This window comes from Agelaius tricolor, unplaced genomic scaffold, assembly GCF_023055355.1.
Source record: "Agelaius tricolor isolate 1412-34295 unplaced genomic scaffold, bAgeTri1.0.p SCAF_37, whole genome shotgun sequence".
Lineage (NCBI taxonomy): Eukaryota > Metazoa > Chordata > Aves > Passeriformes > Icteridae > Agelaius > Agelaius tricolor.
In genome coordinates, this window is record NW_027269297.1 from 1632798 (window position 1) to 1651757 (window position 18960).

General features: G+C 50.4%; 1 protein-coding gene across 1 annotated transcript in view; it reads left to right on the plus strand.

Annotated features, from left to right (window-relative positions):
• ASTN2 (astrotactin 2) overlaps nt 1–18960 on the plus strand; it is a 351565-nt gene that overhangs the window by 138551 nt on the left and 194054 nt on the right. The window contains exons 7-10 of the mRNA XM_071453747.1: nt 2342–2509; nt 12868–12952; nt 13756–13830; nt 14248–14385. Of these exons, the coding sequence (XP_071309848.1) occupies nt 2342–2509; nt 12868–12952; nt 13756–13830; nt 14248–14385 (466 nt within the window). The remainder of the gene's footprint in view (nt 1–2341; nt 2510–12867; nt 12953–13755; nt 13831–14247; nt 14386–18960) is intronic.

An 18960-nucleotide genomic window follows, 5' to 3' on the forward strand; every position in this document is an offset into this window, starting at 1 on the left:
CATTTAGGTTGGATATAAAGAAAAAATTCTTCAGAGTAAAGGGTTGTCCAGCCCTGGCACAGCTGCCCAGGGCAGCGATGGAGTCTCCATTCCTGGAGGGATTTAAAAGGTGCGTGGATGTGGCACTTGGGGACATGGCCTGGTTGCCTTGGCAGTGCTGGGGGAAGAGTTGGATTTGATGACCTGAGAGGCCTTTTCCACCTGAATGATTCCATTTTGGGGAGCTGCAGAGGTCACCCCTCCATCACCCACCTGCCCATGGAGCAGGTCCTGGGCCAGGATCCTGGGCCAGCTCCAGCCACCTCCATCCCTCTGGGCACAAATGATGTGTCTGGTTTGTGTCAGGTTTACTTCTGTGACTTCCAAGCTGTATTTTGACCAGAAGTGGGGTTCGTTAAGTAGGGATTTAATCAAGAGCTGCTGGTTTTGCTCTTCAGTCCTTGGGTGCAGAGGGAGTTGTCTGTAGCTGAGTCTCAAAACAACCATACGTGCTTCCCAAGCCTTGCTCTTCATTAGGGAGCTGCAGAAATCAGGAGGAAAACAAAATTGACAGGTTACTACTTAGACACCTACATGTAAATAGTAAACACTCCCAAAGGGTGCAGGATGCATTTCTGTTTGGGAAAAGAAGGCAGCAGTTGTTGTTATTGGTATGTAAGGCTATCTTTAAAAATTCATTGAAAAGAATAATTAGGGATAAAACCACGTGGCTCTAAGAAACTTCTTTGTGCTCAGTGTTTCTCTGCTTTGCAGTGGTGCTGGGGGTTTAGCCAATGATTTACTGCTGCCTTGTGTCTGATTGAGATGTATCCTGCAGCCTTGGTGGGGCAGCTCCTGCCTTGCTGTGTCTCTGATGTCTAATTCTCATTTGCTTGAGCAGTCAGTAGCTTGGCAGCCTCCATTGGCTTTGAGTTTAGACATGTGTCTGTGAATATGTTTATGGTATATAAACACTCTGAGTGTCAAAGACCCGAGTTTATGGGAAATTAGGGCTTGGATTTGGCTGGTGCTGAGATCTTGGGATGCCTGGAAATGAGGTCACTCACTGGGATGCTTGACTCGAGGCTCTGCTTGTTTTATCCTTTGCATGGCTAATGTGGTGCAGGAGGAGGGTGAGAAGGGCTCCCTCTTGCTAAGCATCAGGGATCCTCTTCAAAAGGAGATCCAGAGTTTGTGTTCAAGCAGGTTCATGTGGGGTGGCTGCTGCTGCAGGCTCATTGTCCTGCTTTTTTAATCTCTTGGCTTTCATCAAAGTGAGTTGGTGCTTCAAAGAATGGTGTCCTAGTCCTTTACTAAGGGCCATAAGCCTTACAGTTTCATGACAATAGGCCCTGGATCTGTAGACTTGCTATCCCTGGGTAATCTCTGAGAAGGATTTCGATCTTCTGACAGTGGTTGCAAATTTTGCCCACGTTGCAATTCCTCTGACTTAGTGGAAAGGTGGCTGTGGGCTCCTGCACTACCTGGCACTTCCCCTTGCCCATTCCTTGCAGGTTCCTTCTCCCCTCTTTTTAGAGGCTTTTACCATGGTAAATTTTGCAAAACACCACTTAATGGCAGAGGTTTTTTGGCTCCTCTCTGATCTGTGCAGCACTGTTATGGAGGCAGTCTTATAATCAATGTAATTGAAGATCAGAGTTAATGAGGACCTCTGTGCCTGCAAAATCCCCCAAGCGATGCTGGGCCTCAGATGTTAGATAAGGAAATGATTGGGCTGAACTGAAAATCTATTTGGCTAATTAGATGATGCATATTCCCAGATGCCAGTGGGGAAAAATACATTTCACAAAATAAAGAAGCACAAGATTTTGTAAGAAAATATTTTTGGCAGGAATTCACTTGTAACTCACAGGAGGGGAGAGGGTGGGGGAGTGTCTGGTATTGGACAACTCACACAAGAAGTTGTGTGTTGGGCCAATCCACTCACCTTCCACACGAGGTGAACAGGCCCTGCTGCTGCTGCTGCTGCCCATCTGTGCCCTGAGCTCCAGGTGCCTCCTGGACAACTCCTCCCTGAGCTGGGGCAGTGATGCTCTGGTTGCAGATCAGAGTAATTACACTGGTCCTCATTTCTGCAGAGACCTGGGAATCAAATCCCAGCAGTGCAAGGGCAGAAGAGCTGGTGGTCCATTTGCTGGAGCACATTGCTCTGGAGAGGAACGGTCAAATGAAGTTCTTTGGGACCAGCTGTCAGTGAACTCATTATTATTTTACAGATCTTGTTATCACAGCAGCTCCTGAAGAGTGCAGTGCTCTGATGTTGGGCCAAAATGCACATTTGGGGTTTTTCTTTCCGATTTCCACACTCAGCTAACACACTTTTTTCCCCACTTCCCCCCAGGCAGCAGCTTCGTTGTGAGTGAGGGGAGCTACCTGGACATCTCTGACTGGCTTAACCCAGCCAAGCTGTCCCTGTACTATCAGATCAATGCCACATCCCCCTGGGTGAGAGATCTCTGTGGACAGAGGACCACTGATGCCTGTGAGCAGCTCTGTGACCAAGACACAGGTAAGGGAAGCTGGGGGAGAGTGGAAACCTTGGAAAGCTCAGAGATGTGAGGCAGAAGGTCTGTCACTGGGCATTTTGATGGCTCACCTCTGCTCTAGCCTGGTGGTGGGGCTGAGGGGTGCTAGCAGGGTCACAAAGTGGGGACCCCTACCAGCAAAGTGTGAAGAAGATGGGCACAAGATGGGGATTTGGAATGCTGGATTTACCAGTTCTTTGATGTGACAGCTGCAGGCACGTGCTGTTTATCTGCTTCTCAGTTGGGTTGTTCTGCTGTCCAGTCTGGAAAACGTGAATTTACCCCATCTCCATTCCTTCTCTGGCCATTTTCACTGCAGAGCACCACAATTCCCATTAATGCCTGCCCCTGCCTGGTGGTTACCTAGGTTGGATGTGTCCTCCAGCCCTTCCTGGTGGAGCTGTGAGCTCTGCCATCCTTCCTCATCTCTAGGTGAGGGTTCTGCTGAGCTGTTCTGCTGGTGTGCAGAGCCTGCCTGTGGAGCAGCAGCCAGCCCTGCTGGGAGCCAGGTGTGGGGCTGGCCAAAGGACAGATTTCACCTTGCCTTCTGTCTTTGTTGGATGACATCTGGGAGTGCTGCAGTCTGCAGTGAGCCAAGAACACAGAGAACAGCAGAAACAACACAGGGTGACAGGACATTGCATGAGAGGGTGGCTTGGGGACTGTGCTGGGTTTTTGTGCTGTGACTCACCAGTGGCTCATCAGCCTTGGGCTGGATGCCTGTCCCTGGTGATCCTGGCTTGCTGAGTGTCTGAAGAGCACCCAAACTCCATCTCCTTGCAGAGGGGTGCCATCCCAGCTTAGTCCCAGCTCTCCATGTGAGCTGCTTCCCCCTCAGCCATGAGTTTCTTCACCCATGTGTGTATGAGGTTCATGGCTGCAGGTAAAGATGTTGGTGTCTGGCTCTGCCAGAGGGTTTAAAGGATGGCTCACTGTGGAGAAGGCTTTTCCTAAGCCTCCCAAAGCCCCTGAATGTTATTAATACATGGATTAGGACAAGAAATCCTTCAGAGTTATGAACACCTTATGGGGTGCTGGGGGGTGACCTTGTTCTCATCCCTCCCTGCTCAGCTGAGATGCAAATACTGAACTTGGTCTTACAAACTCATTTTCCTGGTCTAGACAATCTTCTCTTCTTAGTGTTCCTGTTCCTCAAGGCTTGTCTGCTTGGCAGGCATGGCTGCAGCAGGAGGGTGATGCTGCATGGATTCCCTGTGTAGACAGCCCTGGGCATCACCTAAAGCCCCAAGAAGGGCTGGGAGGTGCCAACAGCCAGGCTGACAGATGGAGGTGGTGCAGGAGGAGGCTCTTCTCATCCAGATGTCACAGAGCAGAAGGATTTTTTGTTTCAGGCATTGGCAAAGCGCAGGCACCTCAGCGGGAGAGGGGAGATGCATTCAGCTGTCCCCTGGTTCAGAGGAGGAGAGAAACAGCTCTGCCTAGAGCAGAAACCGTGGGGACACTGTATGGAGGCAGAGCATGACTGCCCTGCTGGAAGAGCCCTGTGGCTCCCCTGGCCAGCCCCATCCTTGGCAGGGAGCAGGGCTGGCTGATCCTGCCGTGGCCTCGGTTGTGAGGAGCTGCTGCTCTGCCATGCCAGCCCAGCTGCTGCTCCTGCTGTGACCCCAGCTCCCAGAGCAGCTTGTCACTCCTGCTGGATGCCCCACGCTTGAGCAGGATGTGTCAGATCTGGTTTGCAGGGAAGGGGGAGATGCTCATTATCCCGGGAGTTGTGCTGGAGCTGAACCTCGGCAGCTGCTCTGCGTTCCCAGCCCTGGTGCCCATGGTCCCTGGGCAGGCAGGGGCAGAGCATCCTGTATCCCAGCCTTCGAGTACATCTCCTGAAATCTGTCCTTCTGTTGGGGAAGATGAAACAGGAAAGCCTTATAAATATCATTGTCTGGCAAAAGATTTTGAGAATATGGAATCTATAAGCGAGATTGAAATGAAAGCAACTGGAAAACAATGGTGTGGCCAGCTGAAGGTGATCCCCTTTTGATGGAACAACACCCTCTGCTTGCAGACAGCCCCAAGGGGCAGAGCAGACCCTGCCAGCTTGGCAGAAGGGGCCCAAAGAGGAGTTTGTAGGGTTTAAAATGTAACATAGGATGGTAATGTAATGATTCTTATAGGCTGTATGGAAATGCTGTAGGATTTGTATCTTGTACTGGATTGGTTAGTGAGAATCAGAATATTCAACACAGAAGAAGATTTATGGTATTGTAATGGGAACCTCGCTCTCTTACCCTTTTACTCTCTTACCCTCTCATCCTCTCTCCCCTCTCTTCTCTCAGTCCTGCTCTGAGCTGTGCCTGGCAGCTCCCAGCAGGGCCCTGCCCCCAGGCCCTTTGCAATGAACCCCAAGTTCCAGCCCTGGCTCCAGAGATCTCTCATCTCTGTCCATCCCCACCATCCTACCCCCTGATGCTCCTACAGGCTTCTTCCCCCTCTCTCCAACCTGGCAGTGTGCACATGAATAAACCAGAATTTTCCTCCTGTTTCCGCCAGTTGGATCCACATGGATCGAGCAGGACTGGCTGATGGGGCTGATGACCTTCATAGCCTAACTCTAAAACTCCCTTAAGAGGCCCAAACTTCACAAGAACTGAAATTAGGCCTTTGAAAGTACCTGCTTGACCCTGCACCCCAGGACATAACCCTGTGCACCATGTCTGTTCATCACCATTGACCAGCCTTCAACTGGAGAGAAGTTTCCCCACAGGCTGAGGCAGACTGTAACCCCATGATACACTGCATGTACTTTCAGATTTATTTTTATTAATGTCGTTCTATTTTTAAGGGTGATTTATTTTTATCACCATGAGAGAGGAAGGCCTGTGGTTTTATGGCAGCACATAAATCCTGTCTGGATTTCAACCTTTTCGGGTCAGGGATTTTATCCTCTCTGTGAGCATCCCAAGCGATGGGTGCCAGGGATTCCCCTGTCCTCTGCCTTCTCAGGCTGGACAGAGCATCCATGAGAATGATGCACTCAAGTTTGTCCTCTCTGGAGGCTGAGAGCCTTCAAAGTTGCCCCTGTGAAGAGCAGCAGAGCCAGCACTGAAGCCCTCCAGCACATTTATGGCTCATCTGCCTTCAGCCCTACCCATGGCAGTGTGGATCTGCCTTGTCCCAAGCTCCCTGGGGTGTAGACAGACCTCTGTGAGCAGGATCCTTGGTGGCAGTGCCCTGGGCTCCTGGCACACCTTTGGACAGAGAGCCCCAGGTCCCCGTGCTCTCTCTGGGGACACTCAAGCCCAGCACATTCTTTGGGTTGGAGTTTGGGGTGGGATTTGTCTGCACAATGTATTGTCTTGTGACCCTGGACACTCAGTACTGCTTCAGTGTGGAGAATAATTCCCAGTGAAAACAGAGGCTCTGAAACACTAGGAAATGCCAAAATCCACTTTGTTGCCTGACCTTAATTTGCCTTCCCTTGCGTCTCTGTCGTGTGACTCACTCTGTAATTAAATGATTGCTGCCCCCCTGACAAATTTGAAACCTGTGTTGTGGAGCCCCAGCTCATCAGAGCGTTTCAGAGGGAGCAGTGACATCTGCACATGAGCAAAATGTCATCTCCCTCATCCCTCCTGCCTTGGAAACAGCCAGGCTGCTTGGTCTGACTGCAGATCCAGAGACAAATGGGCACTGCTGGAATGTGACACAGTGACCATGCCCAGCTGCCACATCAGATGGGACAGGGACATCTCTGGGGCAGCATGTGCTCCTTGGCTGGAGATGTTCAGCCAACATCCCCCATGCTCCTGGCAGGCACTGCCTGTGCTGTTTGAGACCAGAACAGGGCAGGTTTGTTGTCTTGTGGGACTGGCTGTCAGCTCTCCTCACTCTCCACATTTTGAAGAGATGTGGGAGCAGTGCTGGTGCTGCTGCTCGTGCCACGCTCTGGGATCCCCCTGGGTACAATCCAGGAGTGCTTGCTGCCTCGCTGGCCTCCCTCACCAGCCTCCATGAGAGCATCCCTTTCCAGCAGCATATGCAAATCCTGATTTGTGAGCACAATTACCTGCTTTGTATGCACAAAACCGTTCACTTGCACATTCTGTGGGCATTGCTGAAGAGACCTGCTGGAGAATCAGTCCCTCAGGGCCAAATGCTGGAAGAAACAGCCTCTGATTTTGTGCTGTCAGGCTTGCTGGAGCAGTGGCATAAATGAGATGGATAGCTACCTTGATTAGCAGGTGCAAATGTGTTGAATTTTTTTTCCCCCCCATCTATAAATCAGGCTTTTCTTCATCAAAATTCTCACATTGCATCCACAATTGGTAGCCCCCCTCCCCCTGCTCCCCAAAGCACGAGCTTGAAAGAACCAGATGAAATGTAGTAGCAAAGGTTCTTTTCTGGAAATTGGCAGGAGGAGATAAAAACAAAAAAAAAACAAAACAAAACAAAAAAAAGGTTTCCATCATCATCCAAATAGGCCAGTTTGTCACCAGAGCCACAGATGGCACTGCTGTCTGGGTAGGACAGGGGTGTGTTGTGGGCAGGAGGCAGATGAAAGTCATTTTACACAGAGCTATTTTTTTTTTTTTAAGGGCAACCTGTTAAAGGGATTTGGAGGTTGCAGAGCTGAGCATGTAAATCAGGAGATGACCAACCTTGACGAGGGTGTATTTGTGTTTATGGAAACAGCCACCCCTTCCTATAGTTCAATTTAATACCATGAAGGTTCTGTGCTCACCAAGTAATATTTGTTTGTTCTTGTGCTCCTCTGCTATTTTCGCTGTTTCCCAGTGCCTTTATTGACTCAGACTTTTATAGGACGAGGTTCTGTCTCTCCAAGGTATGGAGTTTAATAACTTGGTCAAAACCCATGTAATATCCCATTCCTTTTCCTGTGGTGGCACAGCTTGCCTTGTGCACCAAGCAGGGCAGGAGGCAGTTAACTCCCAAGCTAATTTAGCTCCAGGCTGAAGTGTTATACATAAACAGCAATCAGAACTCGTGCCTGCCAGGGGCCGAGTTAAGGTTATCTCTGCTGTCTTTGCACTCTCATTTTCTGCCATTAGAGTGTTTAATCCTGCAGCTGCTAATGTTCTTGTAATGGCATTTTCTGTGCTTGTCTAAAGAGCACAGGGAGGAGGGAACAGGGATGGGTTTTGCTGTATGGAGCTGCTCCTGAGCCCCTCCTTCTGACTGGGCCATCCAACCAGTGCTGCAGGGGCTTCTCACCTCTGCATGGCCAGCTCTGGGGCAGTGCCCAGCCCAGAAGGTGACAGCTGTGCCACCCTCAGGGCCTCTCTGCTTCCTTGCATCAGCTCATGTGTTCCTTGGAGGTGTGGTGTAGGAGCTGAGCAGATGATAATGAGAATTAAATCTGTGCAGAGCTTAAACTCAGGCACCATCCTTGGAGGTTAAGCTTGCACTTCGGTGCTGTGATGGATGAGGGTGAGGAGGGGGACTTGCAGCAGGGATGGAGGAGGGATAACTGTCAAATTCACTCCAGGTTTTCCCTCCATGCTCTGTGCCAGGCCAGCAGGGCAGGAGCCACTTCCTTTGTCTTGTTCCTAGAGTTCTAAGCTGGTTCTGGAAAAACTGCATTTCTCATCAGGATGAAGCAGAGGCTCAGGTTTGGAAAGTGCCATCCCTGAAGAGCAGGAACAGCAGGGGTCAGAGGTAGAAGAGGAGCTTTTCAGAGAGCTTTACTGGGAGACTGGGAATGTGGTGCTGCAGCTCTGAGGCTCAGTGGCACTGAGGATGCTCTGCAGGGTGTGTGTGTCTCCAGACAGGAGTGGACACAAAAACTGTGGCTGAGCTCTGTATCCCTTTGGGTGGGAGAGGCAGCCCTGAAACAGGTGTGAGTGTGTTTGTGTGATGCTCACACAGCTGGCAAGGTGTGTGTTTGTACCCCACAGCCTTTGGGATCAGGCTGCCACCCCAGCTGGGGTTGGGCTTGTCCTGTGCACTGGGGCACAGCCCTGGCACAGCAGGGCATTGCTGCAGGACAAGGGTGAGCTCCTGGTAAGCACTGGAGGTGCTGCCAGGGGGGAATCACGGACACCAGCAGTGCCAAGAGAAGCCTGACAAGCAGCAGCTTTGCTCCACTACTCCCAGAGCTCCCCCAGCCCCTTAAAAGTGCCAGAGACAGCACAGAGCAGCATCCCTGGGAGCACAGGGACTCTGGGAGCCTCCATTCCTGCTGTGCACTGGGTGGGTGGATTAGGGGGATTCTTGCAGCCTTATCACCACGGATCACTCTCTCCATAATGAGGCTAACAGGCTTATCCTGGCAGGCTGATGGTTCATCCTGCAGCCCTGCTCTGCTGCTCCCAGGCCCTGTGGGGATGGGCAGGGAGGGTGTGGGTGTAGTGTGAGACCCCATTCCAGCAGAAGCAGAGTGTAGTGAAGGAATAGTTCAGCAACTTCCAGCTTTTCTATTAAAAAAAAAAAAAAAAAAAAGAGAGAGAGCTAAACCCTCCACCTGTTTAATAACACACTGGAAATACAATATTGGACCTCCAGAGCTGAGCACTGGGACCTGCCCTCATTTATACTTAGTGAGCAGTGATCCTTCCTTTGTAACAGCTGAATTACTGCCATGGATTATCCAACCTGGTTTGTGGCTTCTGAATTCAAAGGCAGGGGAAGGACTGTGCATGGCAGGGTGCAGGGTGGTGGCAGTGGGAGCAGCATTCTTGTCCTGGGGGTTGTTAGATGCTGATTCATTGGTGCTCCTGCAGCCACTGAACACTGCACAGAGGTGGGTGCAGGACCTGTGGAAATTGCATCCAGCTCCAGGTGCACTTACTTGTCAAACTTGGTTACTTTGGTTGACTTTGGCTTCAAGCTCAGCTTGAATCCTAACTCAGCTGCAGCAGGGCTGAGTGGTTAACTGTGTCCATCTCAGATGCGGTTGCTTTGAACAAAACCTCTTTAGTTTGGCCTTTTGATGGTTTGATTTATTTTAGCAGCATGTTGAAAAACGTACACTAAAGAGGGCTTAGAGGTGTGGAAACCCTGTTGCCCCCACTCCAGACACTTTATCAGGTCTTTCTCATTCCATGAGGGTTAGCCAAGCTCAGTATCCTCCCTGGCTCAGCATTGTCCCTGGGAAGGATGGGGACAGACTGAAAATAACAGTGGTTTGGGGGGCCAAAGAAGGAAGGTGGATGCTGTTGGGGAGAGGGCAAAAGCTCCTGAGAACCTGTAAGAGCACAGCAGGTTCTGCTGAAATTTTTTGGAAGCCCCACTAATTGTCAGTTCATGGTTCTTGACAGAGGCATGGATCCTAAAACACCTGACCTGGGGTGATGGAGTCCTCTGTATTCCAGCAGACTGCAGCACTCAGCTGATCCCGTGCTGGGAGCTGTCCGATCCAATTTCCAAAACCCTGCCCAAGGGGTGTAGATCACCCTGGGAAACTTGTGGAAACCTGATCCCCACTCTCTCCTGCCCTGGATCTCCTCCCCAGCTGGTGGCACCACTTGCCCTCTCACTTACTGAAATAAACCTCCCAATAAACCTCCCAATAAAGTCTTGAGCACTGGCTGTAGCTGCTGAACGTCCAGGATTGGAGTCGATAAAATCAATATTTCCCCTGGTTGATAGAGTTCCTCCTTCTGATGCCAAACTGAAGGAGCCATAAACAAGCCAGCAGGCAAAAAAACCCTCCTGCACCGTGGCAAGGGGGTTCCCCAGCCAGCACCCCCAGCCATAGATGTGGGGAAGGGTTTGGGCCATGGGATGCTGACCTCTGTTGGTGTTTTTGTCTTTTCTCGCTCTAATTTCTGTGGCAGGAGCCCAGAGTGAGCCAGTGCCCCAAGACTCCCAGCTCTGCTTCGCAAGCACTTTGAGATGTCTCTCATTTGCAGAGCACATATTTGTTATGTAATAAGCGCCGGGAATTAATGATCCACAGCACGGCTGGGGAAACTTGCGTACTAAGCACCCAAGGAAAAAATAACTTTTCTTTTTTTAAAATCACTGATGGAGCCATTAGGACCTGTGTTTTCCTGCACTGAGACCGCCCCAGCCCCCAGGCAGGGCAGAGCTGAGCAGGGCCAAGCGCTGCCATCTCTCTCCCAGCTCTTTCCCTTTGGAGCAGCAATGTTCCTGCCGCTCCTGTTATGAATCATGAGGTTAGCAGCTTTTGACAGATCATAAATCAGTGCTTCCAAGTCGCTAGGACAAATCCCAGGACATTTAATCTTTAATATTAGACGCGTTTGAGGCAGTGAATATTTCATGAAGGTGCTGTTGCATTTTAGCACATCATTAGCCGTCTCTTTTTTCCCCCCACTCTTTCCTTTTTTTGCTGCCTCTCCCTTCCCAGGCGTCTCTTCCTCAAAAATCTCAGTGGTTGAATCCCCATCTCGCTCCCTCCTGACAATAAAGCTCTTTACTGTAATCCTTGTGAGGCATTTTAAGAACTTGCTTAAGGAGGAGCATGCAGGTAAGCTGCCACTCTGCCTTGCCGCTGTGAGGGGGGTCCCCATCTCCCCAGCATCCTCCCCATGTCCCCTCCTCAGCTGTGTTTACAGCTCAGCTTTGCTGCACTGTCAGGCACGATGTGGAGAGGAGGGGAGGGTGGGGGGGAACACTGGCAGCAGCTTGTAGCAGAAACTCCACGTGCAAATCCAATTAATCTTTTGATTTTGCTGTTTCTTGCTCCGGGTTATGTATTTCTACCAAACACTGAATCAATTTGGGCCAAGTGTGGTTGGGTTTCTGGTGTGGGAAGTGTCTTCTCCTGCTGTCAGGGAGCAGAGGGGAGCAGGGCTGAGCACCCCTTCACTGTGGGATGGGGACACAGCATGGGAACTGTCTGGGGAGGGTGGAATTTGGGGGTTCTGCACCTTTCAGTGGGAGTTAGGGCTGCAGGAGACTCTGCTCTCTCGTCCTGGTGCCAGATGGCAGAGCAGAGTTGGGAAGGGGATGTGGGATGGGTTTGTGGTGCCCACCTTGGGCATTGCACAGGGTGGGCACTGGAAGGTCAAGATCCCTGCTGAGGAGTGAACCCCTGGCTGCAGGACTGCACAGGAACATGGGCTAAGGACAGACCTTCTGCATCAGGAAACCCCATCCCCAGCTGCTGTGGGTGCTGCATTGTGTAATCCCCTCCCTCAGAACAACTCCTATAGTGGATATTTTTGCCCCCAACAAGGGGAGAGAATGATGCATCTGACTCCATCTTATCAGAAGGCTAATTAATTACTTAATTATACAATATTATTCTATACTATATTACACTATATTACATCTAAACTGAATGTGCCAAGCACTCAACTGCCCAGAATCTCGTGACTGTCAGTGACAGTCCCAACACACACAAACACACTTGGCCCTGACAGGCCAAGGAAACAGAACACCATCACTTTGGGTAAACAATCTCCACATTGCATTCGACTTTTGCACAAACACAGGCACAGCAAATGAGATAAGGATTGTTTTTCCTTACTCTGAAGTTCAGAGAATGTGAAACCCAGAAATAATCTTGGGAAGAATCGTGCCTTGCTTTTCTCTGTGAAGAGAAACGTGGCTAAAAACCACGGGTTTCTTACAGCTTTCCACATCTCCTTTGGGTTTGATGTGGGGAGGGGCAACGAGTGGGTTAGCTGGTGTAAAGTTTTCTGGGCCTCCCAGGAGGTTGAGGGAGAATAGAGCCAGGGAGACGAGTACAGATAATATTAGTGCAAATCCTTCTCCACACTTCTTGGGGGTATCTGGTGAAATTAACAGGGCAGGAGGCTTTTACTCCCTTCACTGCCTTTATCGAATGCAATAAGCTAAAGGACAGAATTCAGAACACCGTCCTCACTACAAGGACAGGCACCTGCGCTCCAGGCTCATGGTCTTGGTTCCAGATGAGGTCTTGCTCAGGGCGAGGGGCAACAAAGGTTCTCAGCATCTCTGCAGGCTCGGCTCTCTGTTCCTCACGTCCAGACATCACTCTAATTTCTTAATTCAGTATTGGCTCGTTGTTTTGGGGGTCTTTTCGGTAAGTTTGATGGGTTTCTTCCCATGGCATGCTGGTCTCGAGGTTGTTTTGCATCCTCCGATGCCCCCTCCCTTCATGTCGCCTCCTCCTTGAAGGGCCATCAACTTAGCCTCAGGCAGGGCCTTACCGGATACAAAAGGAGCAATTAGCAAAAATGACCGGTGATTACAATAACAAACATGTAGAACTTCACCTGGGCCGCAACTGCTGTAACTGGTTCTGCAACCTTTTTTTTTCCCCCCCAAAAAAAATTGACAGATTTTTTCTTTATAACATCTGGAGCCCAAAGTGCTCCAGAGGAGGGCAGCAGGGGAGGAGGGCCTGACTCTGCAGTCACTGCCATGCCTGTGGGACAGAGCCATCTCACCCTTGCCTGCTCTGTCCTAGGAGAGTGCAGCTGCCACGAAGGGTACGCGCCGGACCCCGTGCACCGGCACCTGTGTGTGCGCAGTGACTGGGGACACAGCGAGGGGTGAGTGGGGACACAGCGAGGGGTGAGTGGGGACACAGCGAGGGGTGAGAGGGGACACAGCGAGGGGTGACTGGGGACACAGCGAGGGGTGAGTGGGGACACAGCGAGGGGTGAGTGGGGACACAGCGTGGGGTGAGTGGGGACACTGGGCAAGGGGTGACTGGGGACACAGCGAGGGGTGAGTGGGGACACAGCGAGGGGCGAGTGGGGACACAGCGAGGGGCAAGTGGGGACACCGGGCTGGAGGGGGGGGACTGCCCTGGCTTTGGTTTGCGGCATCTCGCCCTGACTGACAGGGCAGGGCCTGGTTAGAAATTGGTAAACTTTGCTGGAATTCTCTAAAGTAAAGCTGCCAGCAACTAGGACCCTGCAAGTCCTTAGAGCCCCAAATGCCACCTTTCAACTGATGCCCAGACTCTGGGGAAACGACTCCTCTTTCCCATGAAATTCGTCTCTGATTGCGGCCACACGCCCTGTCTGATAGGGCAGTGCCAAGCATGGAAATTGGCAAACTTTGCTGGATTTCTCCAAAACTAAAGCTGCCAGCAAGTAGGACCCTGCAAGTAGGGAAAGTATTAGTGCAAATCCTTAGAGCCCCAGAGATCACCCTTCAACTGATCCCCAGAGCCTGGGGAAATGTCTTCTTTTCCCACGGAAAATGGCCTCCGTTTGTGGCATCTTGCCCTGACCGACAGGGCGGTGCCTGGTTAGAAATCACCCAGCTCTCCTCCCCCTGGGTGATCACTGTGCCACTTGCCCAGCCCAGGGATGTGCTCAGCTGCTTCTGCCCTCTCTCCTGCCAGGCCCTGGCCCTACACAACACTGGAGCGGGGATATGACTTGGTCACGGGAGAGCAGGCACCAGAGAAGATACTCAGGTGAGTCAGAGGAGGGTTCAGAAGGGATATTTGGGAAGGGAGAGCCATGAGGACATCCCAGTGGGTTCAACCTTTTGGTCAATCCCAGCCCATTCTGGTGCTGGTGATGGGGCAAGTGTCATTTGGCTGTGACAGACCTGAAAGATTTGTCCATGTTTGGCAGGCAGAGAAGGGTTCCCCTCTTGCCCATTCAGCAAATGTGAGGACAGCATGTACCGAAACTCCTCCTGGAATAAAAAGAAGATTTTTCCCATCCCTATGTTCTCCTGTCACATCTCAAGTCATTTCTCTCCCTTGTGGCTAAATCACTGACTTATCTCATGGTGCCACCACTGCTCTGCCTTCTGAGCACACAGTGGAGGGCCACCATTCCCTGTGGACACTCTGCTCCTTGTGACTTATTTTTCCTTTGCCCAGGTCCACCTACAGCTTGGGTCAAGGGCTGTGGCTGCCAGTCAGTAAGAGCTTCGTGGTGCCCCCCGTGGAGCTTTCCATCAATCCCCTTGCCAGCTGCAAGACAGATGTTCTGGTGACTGAAGATCCAGCAGATGTCAGGTAGGAAGCAGATTTCTCGTTTTCTTCATGCTTGAGTGCCTACACTGCTCTTTAAATTGTTATTGAGGATGCAGTAATTTCTGTGATGATAGGTTTGATTAATTTCCTTCCAATAAGAAATCTATGTGATTGCTCTCCAGGCTCTTTGGGCTGATGGGTCTAGGCCAGGCCTGAGTGTGTAACTCTGAATTCTGCCAGTACAGGCAGGTGAATTAGTAGGAACCTGTAGCAAGGCAATTTGAGAGCGGCTTAAATGTAATGTTAGCTTTTAATGCTTAAATGGATGTATTTACTGGGATGGAGGGGCTGTCATCTTTCTGAAACCCATACCTATATCACATCCACCTGGCATTGATATCTGCTGGGATGTTCATGAAGGGTGAAAGGCCATGTTGCTCATCCAATAATTACACAATTAGAGCGGTTATTTTTCCTTTTTGGAGTTCAGTGAATGCCTGGACATTTTGTTGATCACCTTGGTGGTGGTTATCCTCTTTGGCCTGGTTTACAAGTGTATAACTGTAAATTATAAGGGTTTAATTCTGAAGATATTTAGTGTGTATTGCCCTCTCTCCCATTAAATTAAGATCGAGCATGTGACTGCTGGGTGCTAGGGAGACTCCATGTTCCATCCCTCCCTCCTTTCCTCCCTCCCTTCCTTCTTGCTGCTTTCTCCTGTTGACTCCAGACACAATTTCCTGACTTGAAAATCCTTGCTTGTATTATGAATCATCTCCCTGGGCACCAGCAGGATCCTTGTGTCCCCCAGCCCCTTCTGTCTTGTCTTTCCCCAAAGTGATGAGGAATGGATTTCCATTCTTCTGTCCCATCATCTTGGCAGGGCTGTACTTGAAGTAAGTGCCTACAAAAGCTATGGCAGAGCCAGGACTGGCATCCAAGGTGTCCTCACTTCCAAGTGTGTGTGGTTTTGTTGCTAATTAGTGCTTGTTCCTTTTCCTGTGAAAAGAGACAGTGGTACATATCCATCACAGTTTGGCTCTTTTAAGCCTGTTGCTTTTCTTGTCTGCAACAACTTCTGCTTTTCATTTGGGAAAGGAAGGGGTTTATGCTAACATTTTCCAAGCCAAAGTGCCAAGAGAACATTATTTATTTCTTTCCTCTTCACATCTTCATTAAAAGTGCCTCAGTGAAGGTAGAGGCTCAGAAGCTTGTTTTCTGCTCCAGTGCAGTAATTGTCTCTGGGCACTGCTCCTTGTGGAAAAGTCTCTGTTGGGATGGATGAATGCCAGGCAGGAGGAGGGGAGCTTTTGGCACAAGGCTGTTGCCTGCTCCCCTCATAAATGGAACCTGAACTGAGAGTTCCAGGTATAAATATTGGAGTGGCTCAGGTAGAATATGGGAGGTGTGAGTTCACGGCACTTGTATCTTACACACAGGAGTTGCTGAATTATTAAAACTTTAATAAACGCAATAATAAATATTTGATGTTGAATTATGGAAGGTTTCACAGATACAGTGAGAAGTGAAAAGCAATCTATTATTTCTACATTAGAACTGAAACAGTTCTCAAATGAGGAGCTGCAAGCTTGGGATCCTCAGCACCCCAGGGTGGGTGGAACCTTCTTCTGAGGTTCTTGGGTGCTTCCATGCAATGAGAAAGACTTTCAGAGCTGCTTATCTTGCAGCCTCTTTGCTTTATCTCTGGACTGACTCAAGGAGCTTCTCAGGGGAGAAGTTTTGGTGGTTCAGATGTTGAGGTGGTGATCCAGCACATCAGGTGGTCCAAGGTGTAGGTGTTGGAACACAGCCATCCCTCCCTCTGCCTGAAGGGGTTTCCTGGCTTTGGGACTGTGGCAGCACTGCTGTCCCTCCATGCTGGGAGCTCCTGCAGGTGAATCACAGAATCATTTGGGTTGGAAAAGACCTCAAGGATTGAATCCAGCCTGTGATCAATCCCTACCTTGTCACCCAGACCAGTGCACTGAGTGCCAAGCTCAGTCACTTTTTGAATTTTTCCAGGGTTGGGAATTCCACCACCTCCCTGGGCAGCCCCTTCCAACGCTTGACAACCCTTTTCCAATGGAGAAACTCCTCCTGAACCTGCAGTGCTTGGGCTTTAACACAGCCCCATGTCCCTGCCACAGGCTGTGTTCCACCAGCTGCAGCACAGCTGTGCCCTGTTTGCTGTCCTGTGTCACCGTGGTGGTGGCTCAGTGCTGTGTTCCTCCTGTGTCTGTAATAACGAGCGTGCTGCATTCCTGCAGACCTTTCATTAGTCTGACACCTTTGGCTCTGGGGTCACTTGCCTTGAAGAGTTTAATGGAGGGAAATGGCAGAAAGCCTGCTTTGGAGAAAACAAGCGATGAAGTCTTTACAACTCAGCGGGTTAAAGGTTCAAATGTGGTCTTGTGTTTTTATGAAGATGCTTGAGATGCAGAGGGACAGGTGAGGCTTGGCCTTTCAGCAGCTCTCTGGGGAAATGCTGCTTCCAATGCTGTTCTCTGTGTGTTTCACTGCTGGGCAGTGCAATGAGCTGTACTTTGGTGGATGGGCATGAAGGGCCCAAACCTTCCCCTGCTGCAGCCAAGTCATTAGAGAAAATTCCAGAAAACAGGAGCCAACAGGCTTCGTGCAAACATCCCCCTCAGGATGCTCCAGGGGCTTTAGGGGACAGGACACAGCAGTGTGCAAAACTTGGTGCTGGAGGTTTTAGGGCTGTGCATCATAAATTAGGAATGAGAGTGCTTAGAGTTAATGAAACTTGCATATATAATTTATCAGTGACCATATTGAGCATCCCTTCCTCGACCCCAGAGTCTGATCCTGTGCACAAGGATGGCATCAGTCACAGCCTGGGACAGTGACAGCCACGCTCACTGCGATGTCTCTGTTCAGATGAGCTTGGCCAGCAGTGCTGCAGGGCTGTCCCCACAGCCTGGGCTCCCTGGCAGCACATCCCCTGCCAGGACAAGAAATACATCCCAGTCCCACCTTGTCTTGCTTGCTTTTCAAGACCCCTCTTTGTTTCCCTTCCCATCTTTTTCTCTTACCTGTATTTCTCCCATAACCTGCTGTTAAACCCAGTAGTCTATAACATTTTGTTAAACAAATTACTGTTAGGTGTTCAATCCTTTTGCTGACCTTCCCTGGACACCTTGCCATTTCTGTTTGAGCCTTTGGAAGGTGCAGCTTGTCCTGTGGGTCAGGAATTGCTGTAATTGTGGCAGTGTATGGGAAGGACCCACAGCCACAGCGCCAGGTCCTGCTGCCCCAGCAGCGAGCATCCCTGCAGGGATAATGAAAGCATCCCTGCAAGGGATAATAAAAGTATCCCTGCAGGGGATAATGAAAACATCTCTGCAGGGGATAATAAAAGCATCCCTTGGGGCACACACAGAGCTGTGGGGGACCAAGAGGAGAGGCAGCCCTGGGGGCAGAGCAGGGCACTGGCAGACTCCCAGTGGTCACGGTTCAGTGTGCCACCCGCTCTGCAGAAAAGTTGATAATTTCTGTTGAGCAGCCATAAATCAGAGGCACGAGCCTCGGCTGCTGCCTGACATGACATACAGCTCTATCGTTATGGCAACCATAGAAACAAATAAAAGCCTTGCCTTCGCTTGACAAGCCTTTGAGATGTCCTGATGGAGAGACAAGTGTTCAGCAGCAGAATGAATTCTCTTGAACTCGCTGTCGATTTATCTTCGTTTTGCTCCCAAGTGTGCCCCTTTGCTCTCTGAATTCTTTGCCAAACTGCAATCAACTGGATTTTTTTTATTTCTACTTTTTCTTTATTTGTTTGTTATTTTTATTTTCAGTTCTCTCAGAGGCAGAACACTCGGCTCCCCCTCTCTGTGCCCTCAGAGTCCCATCTTCTGTCAAGGATGGGAGCAAGGCTTTTTCTCCCTGCCCATGGCATTCACCAGCCCAGCCATGCTGTGCTCTTGCAGCCTCACTGCTGCCCCAGCCTTACAGGCATTTTGAGTGATATTTTGAAGGGGTTTTGCAGTGATTTGGGCACTTGTGATTTTGCAAGTCAGTGGTGATCACTGTGGTGTGAGGCTCCCTGGGAGTGGAGGAGGATGAAAAATGAAGTGGATGAGAAAGGTAAAAGGTATCTGGAGAGTGTGGAAACAGCTTTGCTGTCCCTGCTGTTTGCAGCAGCAAAACTCATCTGTCTGTGCCTTAACCTCCTTGCTGGTCTGCAGGAGCACGGATGAGTGGGTGCAGCTGCAGGTGAGCATCCCTCAAGGTCAGGAGGTCTGTGTGGGGTGGGATATGGCAAGCAGGCAGAGGGCACCCTGCCAGCTCTTCTTGCCATTTGTGCAGGGGACGCCATGGGAAATTGATCTTTTTTCCCCTTCTTTTCTTTCTGCTGCCCCCCTGGAGCAGAGCAGGGTGTGATTTCTGGGTGCTCAGTGCCATGGGGACCCTCAGCTAGGAGGCTGGGGCAGAGGAGAAACCCCTTTTCCAGGCTGTTCCTGATCAGGGGTCTGTGGCTCTCCTGCAGAGCCTCCTGCTCCGTTGGGGCCAATGAAAAGGTGTGAGTGGCTGCAATCCATGGCCATGATGAATGGACAGCTTTGCATGATGGAGCAAATTGATCATTGCATCAGC